The sequence below is a fragment of the Arachis ipaensis genome, chromosome B04, assembly GCF_000816755.2.
Source record: "Arachis ipaensis cultivar K30076 chromosome B04, Araip1.1, whole genome shotgun sequence".
Lineage (NCBI taxonomy): Eukaryota > Viridiplantae > Streptophyta > Magnoliopsida > Fabales > Fabaceae > Arachis > Arachis ipaensis.
Window position 1 is genome coordinate 87440021 of NC_029788.2, and position 8000 is coordinate 87448020.

General features: G+C 41.1%; 1 protein-coding gene across 2 annotated transcripts; it reads left to right on the top strand.

Annotated features, from left to right (window-relative positions):
• LOC107639464 (transcription factor AS1) lies at window positions 278–3019 on the top strand. Of its 2 annotated transcripts, none has more exons than XM_016342966.2 (2): window positions 278–488; window positions 1607–3019. In XM_016342966.2, exon 2 carries the CDS (start codon window positions 1636–1638, stop codon window positions 2716–2718), a length of 1083 nt encoding a protein of 360 aa, XP_016198452.1. In that variant the 5' UTR covers window positions 278–488; window positions 1607–1635; the 3' UTR covers window positions 2719–3019. The 2 variants fall into 2 exon arrangements, with proteins under 2 accessions (XP_016198452.1, XP_020976961.1); XM_021121302.1 differs by lacking the exon at window positions 278–488 and adding an exon at window positions 595–713.

An 8000-nucleotide genomic window follows, 5' to 3' on the forward strand; every position in this document is an offset into this window, starting at 1 on the left:
GTAATTTTCTAGTAATAAATGAGATTATTTTACCGCAACCAAATTAACCTTCAATTTTACGTACAGTCCAATGCTATGAACCATGGGATTTACCTGTATGTTTGGAATTACACTATAGTACTATACTTTACCTTGACGGGTGAATAATTACATTGGTATCCCTTATCATTCGCGTGCCCATATTTCTCGCATCGCTGGAATCGAAGACATACTCACTCTCTCTCTCTGGCCTGTGCTATCACAGTGTGGGGTCCCTCAATATGTCTTGTCTTATCACACTTTGTTCTCTCTCGTCAATTTCACTCCACTACTTCTCTGCCTTTAGTCCTTTACCCGCGCTCTCTCTCTCTCTCTCTCTCTCTCTCGTATGGCTGATGCAGTGCTCCTCATTTTTCACTTTCTCTTTGTTTAAACTTTAAACAACCCACCTTTAACATTCAACTTGTTTCTGCTTTCACGGACCAGAATTTCTGCTGTTAGGCACCAAGGCAAGCATTTCTAATTCATTTTTTTTTTGAACATCTGATGAACTCCTTCCATTCCATCTTTTACGTGCCTTCAAGAACCCAGTTTTCTTCATTTTTGCTTTCTAGAATCATCCTGGTTCCTGGATGCTTGTTACTTTCTTTTTTCTTTTAAATAAGGATGTAGCTCAGGGTGGATGATACTAGACGACTCATTCTTTTCTCTACCTGTTTGTTGGTGGAGTCAAGGTTTTTGTTATTTTGTTGCATTTTGTATACGCATTTTCAGTGATTTAGATCGGGTCAATTTACCTGTGAAATAATAAAAACAATAACAGCGTTATCTCTCTTGAGCTTGTTTCTCAGTGTGTGCTTGTATCCTTGGTTATGTTTGTTTTCTTTTTATTTTTTCTTTTGGTTTTATATTATGTCTAAGCCGTTATGGTGTTCTTCTTTTTTCTTTTTTTTTTTTTATAAATTCTAATTGCTTCAGATCAAACTTGAGTTTGGAGCTTCTGAATAATTGGTAACATCAAGTATTTCCAAGTTTAACCCTTAAATTTTTGTATTCACGTGCTATTTATGCTCAGCACTCTCTAAATTCTTAAATCTCTTTCGCTCTGTTTTTAGACTTTGTATGTTTACATCTGATTGTTTAGTGTAGATGCTAATTTAAATTGCAAGCTTAATTAGTAGTCATGAACTCATGAAGCCATTCTCTTTAGAATTTATTTGAACATTTTTAAGCATTTATGTTATTATTGTCATTAGAACAGTTGTTCAATCTTCATCATAATATAAAAGAAGAGCTTCTGAAATGTCGAAATTCCCTTTGTCAATTGAGACCGGCATAGTGTTCTAATGATTGTGTGATACTGATATTTTTCACTTCTGCTTGTACAAAATTTACCATAATTTAGGTAAATGAAATTTTCAGTTTTGTTCATTTACATGTTGGACTTGAATTTGGAATATTTTCTTGCCTAATTGAAACTAAATGAAAATATATTATAGAATGTACTTCAGACTATGCAAGTGCACCATGACTCACAGACTTGCATAATGATAATTCTCTGTTTGCAAGGCATTGATCAGTACTTTCATTTACGATGCCTTAACTTGTATTGACACGAATGTTGTAGAGTCATGATGAAGAAACTGGCTGTGGTATATGAACCTGGAAATGAAAGATAGGCAACGGTGGAGAGCCGAAGAGGATGCTTTATTGCGTGCTTATGTCAAACAGTATGGTCCGAGGGAATGGAATCTTGTGTCTCAGCGCATGAACCAACCTCTTAATAGGGATGCCAAGTCATGTCTAGAAAGGTGGAAGAACTACCTTAAGCCCGGAATTAAGAAAGGATCTCTAACCGAGGAAGAGCAGCGCCTTGTCATCAACCTCCAAGCAACACATGGGAACAAGTGGAAGAAAATTGCTGCAGAAATCCCCGGTCGCACTGCCAAGAGGTTAGGGAAGTGGTGGGAAGTTTTCAAAGAGAAGCAGCAAAGAGAGGCCAAGGTAATTAACAAAGGCGTCAACCCAATCGACGATACCAAGTACGAGCACATACTAGAGAGTTTTGCAGAGAAACTAGTGAAGGAGCGCCCTTCGCCACCATCCTTTGCCATGGTTGCTGCCAGTGGTTCTTTTCTGCATAATGATGCATCGGCCCCCTCACCGACTTTGCTTCCTTCTTGGCTCTCTAATTCAAATAGCACCACAACTGTGAGGCCACCATCCCCTTCCGTGACACTAAGTCTTTCTTCCTCGACAGTGGCTGCTTCTCCTCCGTGGTTGCAACCCCCAAGAGGTCCGGAGAACGCTTCTCTAGTCTTGGGGAATGTGGCACCTCACGGATCAGTTGTAGCTTTTGGCGATAACATGGTGGTATCTGAGTTGGTGGAGTGCTGCAAGGAGTTGGGAGAAGTGCATCATGCTTTGGCAGGGCATAAGAAGGAGGCAGCCTGGCGGTTAAGTAGGGTAGAGCTGCAGTTGGAGTCGGAGAAAGCATGTCGAAGAAGGGAGAAGATGGAGGAAATTGAATCGAAGATTAAGGCTCTTAGGGAAGAGCAGGCGGCTGCATTGGAGAGGATTGAAGCTGAATACAAGGAGCAGTTGGCTGTGTTAAGAAGAGATGCGGAAGCCAAGGAGCAGAAGTTGGCTGAGCAATGGGCTGCGAAACACTTGCGCATTACCAAGTTTCTAGAACAAATGGGATGCTGGTCCAGGCTTTCTGAGACAAATGGAAGATAGATACATCATTCACCTTCAGATTTGAGATGCACTGCTTTGCTGTTGTGGCTTGACCTTTATTGTTTATGGACATAGTAGTTTTGCTCTATCTTGTGCTTATCGCAAAGATATTATTACAGGGTGTGTTTTTATTAGTATACTTTCTATCCATGCAATAATTGCATTGTTCGATGTCCATTGTTTGTTCCAATCCAACCTGCTTAGAGAAGATAACAGTAAAAGTGAAGAATAAAAATAGAAAGCATGATGTTTGGAAATGTAAAGTATATAAATAAAAATGTTAGAAGACGCTTACCTTTGATGAGCCTTGAATTATCGATGATCTTCTCCGGTATGATATTATAGTCCACCATAGGGACAGATGGCGAGAGGCCGAGAGCAGCGAGTACTTATAGAACATATTGAGAGTTTTTGGAGAGTTTGACATAGCGACATCTACGTGGGTATGTCCATGTCTTCCCCAGGCTGGTTGAGGTGTTTCTTTGAACCATATCTAGTTCTTGTCGAGAAGGTATTCGGGAGCCATAGCTGTTTCTTAACTATTTGGCATCAAGTGTCATGTGCGTATTATTTTTTTTTCTCCTCTAAAAGGTAAGTTACCAAAATCGCTTCCACTTTTTGAATATGCGGACAAAAATTTCTTGAATTTTTTTTTTTGGTGACTTTTCAGTTTTTTTGGTGACTCAAAATTTCTTGAATTTTGTTAACGATAAAAATAATTTTAAAATTTTATTCGATTTTTTATATAATTCAAATATTTCTGTAAAATTTTGAATCAAATACATATGCAATTTGTTAAATATATAAAAAGTTGTCACCTATAAAAAAAATACTAATTTTGATTATTTTTGTCATATTTTATAATATTTTGAAAATTTTTTTCTTGTTATCAAAAGTAAAAGTTATTTTTGTTGAAATTTTAAAAAATTGGGTTTGATTTTGGTAGTGTACCTCTTTAAAATAGTAATACATATGTCATTAATATTTTTCATATTCTTTAATCTTTAAAATTTTAATTCATATTATTAGCTCAATGAATCCATAATTATTACAAAAATTTTAGAAATTATGATTCCTAATTTATTAAATAAATCATTAGAAATAATAATAAGAATAATTTTCCACATACAAGCGTTTTTTTATACAAGTCTTTACAAGTCATTTATATTAACGCACTTCGAACTGTTACTGCACGTTTTCACTACATCTTCTTCTTCTTGCTGCACGTTCTTCTTCCTCTTCCTCTTCTTCTTCTTCTTTTCTTTCGTTTCTTGCCTTCTCTTTCTCCTTCTTCATTTACGTGCTTTTCTCTCTGTTTTCTTTCTTCGTTATTCTCGATTTCCATTATTTTTTGACATCAAGCTCTGAAATCATTTTTGAAGAAGAAGAAGCAGCAGAAGATGAGGAGGAGAAAGAGAAAGAGTTCTGAATTATGCATAAGGTGTACTTTAACGAATTTTAGGTGTATTTCTTAAATCCTTTGGGTGTAGTTTTGTAATTCTTTGGGTGAATTTCTATAATCGTTTGGGTGTATTTCTGTAATCCTTTGGGTGTATTTCTGTAATCGTTTGGGTGTATTTATGAAGTTCCATTATCTTCAAATTTGGCAAGAAACTCGTTTTCATGAAGGAAGAAGAAGAAGAGTCGTTTATAATGCATGGTGAGTAGCGCACTTTGGAAACAGGAAGTAGTTGAATAACTGCGTTTATTTACTCTTGAATGTGGGAGTATAATGCGTGTGTTTTGTTGGACTTGTGCCAACTTATAAGACTTGTATGTATAACAGACCTCTAATAATAAAAGATACACCTTAAGAATAAGAAAAATGATTAGGAGTCCTAACTCCTCATTACATATTAACAACAATAACGAACAACAATAAAAATAGACATATTTTCTGATAAATTATGTAGATTGTTGAAAAACTAAAGTTTAAGAAACATTTAGTAATAAGAAAAAATTACATGTCTATTTTTATGCTATAACTTTTAGATATGGTTGTGCTTCAAAAATAATAAAATATTACGTTTTTGAAATGTCTAATAACAGCGATTATAGAATAGATAAAATTTCGACCATAAATTAGACTAACATCACGGTTTAAAACTGTGACCCCAATTTACTTTATAATCACAATTGAAAAACGTGATAATAGAATAAGATACTGCTACGATCTTAAACCAACGTGACCATAGAATAAGACAATAAGTTATGATCATGATTTTTAACAGTGTCCTAAAATATCTATTCTATCTATCTATTCTATTATATAAAAATCAGATTTCTAGCTGACGTGGCATGCTTCTGAGAGAGTTTCTCAATTTATTTTTTTTAACTCATTAAATACAAGTTATTATGATAAACTTACTATACAACTTGTACAAGATGTCTCTGGTACGGGTTGAGAGATGGATCGGGAACCTGCGGTTCAAGGTGGATACCGGATCGTTTGACTGGAGCAATGGGGGGAGATACCTGCAAAGACACTCCGACGCTCAAGTAAGAATGGATCTGAGAGGTATAAGGTGTGAGGAATGAATGATACCTGGAGGGACCTGGGTCCTCTTTTTATAGGCGATGGTAGTTATCTTATCTTATCTTGTTTGGCTAAGATAAGAGAGGTGTTTGAATTTGAAAGTTGGTTAGGAGCTCTGAAGGGCCGGTTCTGGGCCTTTGGGTCGAAACGGGTTGTTCCCGAGTGACCGGGTACGCGGGATCCGTGGGTCGGATCCGTAACAGTTGCCCCCGCAGCGGGAGAGCGAGCGAGATCGGTCTGTCGCTGGGAGACGTTTGTTTTTGTTGTGGGCTCAATTTTTTCTCGGGTGCCCGTCTGGTTCTTTCGAGATGAGGTCGGTGTCTTGGTTTCGTGTCATGGAAGATTCGTCTGACCGTTTAGGTCTGATGTGACTCTTCCGTATCAGTCGCGTCTGTTGCGTTCTTCGAGGCGTTACCTTTTTCGATGGGGAGTATTTATTGCGAGCCGCGTTTTTTCCTTTTTGCCCTCACGTTTGCTTTGCTTTCTGGGGGTATTTTTGTCGTTTTACTTTTTTCAAAAACCGTTTTGGTTTTCCTTCTTCAGTTCCCTCGTTTTGCTTTTACATCTCTATTGCTTCTTTTTCCAATCAGAGCATTTTCCATTCTTCATTTCGCTTTCTGTGGTTTCGATTAGTCTTCTTCTACGGCATTTTTCCTTCGGGTTCACTTCCTTTGATTTATCAGGTTGGTACTTTTCTGTTTCTTTTTGCTTCTTCTGCTCTGTCTTCTGCTGTATTTTGTTTTGTTTTTGCTAAGTGTAGTTTTAGAGTAGTTTTATGGTGTTTGTATGGTGGTAGATAGTTCTGTTGGGTCCCTAAAAAAGGGGGGCGAGTGCCACCGTATAATTGGTGGTGTGCGGTGGCGGTGTTTGTTTTTGGTTTTCATCCGCCGTTTTCTGCCGTGAGGTTTGGCTGACGGTGGTGCTCGTCAATATTTTAGGTATGGCTCGCCGAAGGACGGAGGGTGTGAGGGCTCCGGTGGCCCCGGCGGGGGTGTCCCTGGTCTTTTTTCTTGGGTCACTAGTGATGTCTGGGGGACGCCGTCGCGGATGACGGAGGCGGACCTCCAACGGCTTCGCGATGAAGGGGCTGTTTGTGGGGGTGGCGATGCTGAACGCCACTATGAGCTTTCCCTTCCTGGGGTTGATGAGAGGGTTTGCTATACCAATCTCGACTCCCCGACTGTGCCGGATTGGATGTGGGTGTATGAGGCGATGTTTACCCGGCTCGGTGTTCGGCTTCCCTTTTCTCCATTTGTCCAGCAGTTATTGAACCGGTGCTCCGTAGTGCCGTCCCAGCTACATCCGAACAGCTGGGCGGCGATACGGTCTTTCGAACTTGTTTGTGATTTTTTAGAGCTGCCTGCCTCAGTAAACATTTTCCTTTTCCTCTTCTTGTGTACTCTTCCGACTAAGGAGGGGAAGCACAAGAAGGGGTATGTGTCTTTCAGAGCTCAGCCCCATCGTCGTGTTTTTGGTTTGTATGAAGATTCCTTTCATGGTTTTAAGAGTGGTTATTTTAAGGTTCATCCCGCGAGGGGACATCATCCTTTTTGGTTGACGTTGGAGGGTGAACGTCGGTTCCCCACTTATTGGAACTTTAAGGCGGGTCCGTCCGTGTTTACTCGGGTTTCGAAGGAGTTCCTGTCCTCGGAGGAGCGGGATATTGCTCTTGTTCTGTGGCAGTTATTTGGAGAGCGTCCTCTTAATCCTTGGGACGTGATGGGTGATCCGGTTGCTTGCCGGTCGTATGTTAGTGTGTGTCTGTTCTTTTCATGGTTTTTATGTTTTGTTTCCCATTTTCGTAACTTGGGATTTTTGTTTTCTTGCAGTTGAGATGGCTGGTGGCTTGACATCCTTGGCACGTTTGAAGGTGGCGATGGCCCAGGAGGAGGGGTCGTCGTCCCCGGCTACTCCTGCTTCTAGCCCCGCTGTGGGGTCGCGAGCCGCTTCTCAGGAGGTAATTTCCTCGGGTGTGCGGGTCGATGCCCAGGTTTCTCCTGGCCCTGCGAACTCGCCTGAGGTTGTCGTGGTGACGGCTGCCGAGGCTTCTCGGAAGAGACAAAGGCATGGGGAGCCGAGCAGCGAGACCTTTGAGGAAGAGGGTCTTGTGCCTAGCGTGATGGATCGACGCTTTGATGCCCCGGGATTCATTGATGAACACTTGATGCCTGGTACGGAGCCGTTTTTTGATGGCTGCGATGTTTCTTTCCAGGCCAAGTCGGTGTATCGTGCCCTCCTCCGGTCTGCCGTTGTCGTCCGGAAGGCTGAGCCCGTGATGGCACAGGTTGGTTTGCTGGATAAAAAGCTACGCCATTCTCAGGCTGAGGTGGCTAAGTTGAAGGAGGAGCTTGAGGCTGCCGAGGCTGCGAAGGAGAAGGCTTTGAAGTCTTCAGAGGAAGCTGGGGCGGAGATTCTCCGACTTTCCGAGGTTGAGACTTCGCTTCTTTCCCAATTGGCAGAGGAGCAGCAGCGGGCTTCAGATGCAGGTTCTCAAGCTGCCGTGCTTCTTGCTGAGTCGGAGGCTCTGAAGGCCGAGGTCGCTGCCTTGAAGAGGGAGAAGACGGAGTTGCTAGCTGATGCAAAGGATGCAATTGCGGCTACCGAGGAGACGATGAGGGCTCAGGCTTTAGTGCTGGCTCCTGGTGCGGATGTGTCCGTGATGGGAGCTTTCAAGACTGTTCACGATGGCCAGATCGTTGACCTCGAGTAGCTTCTATCTTTATCTCTTTGGATTTTTCTTTAAACT

Bases quoted from the DNA above. Each gene is read 5' to 3' on its own strand.
- LOC107639464 (XM_016342966.2), top strand. From the start codon at position 1,636: ATGAACCTGGAAATGAAAGATAGGCAACGGTGGAGAGCCGAAGAGGAT.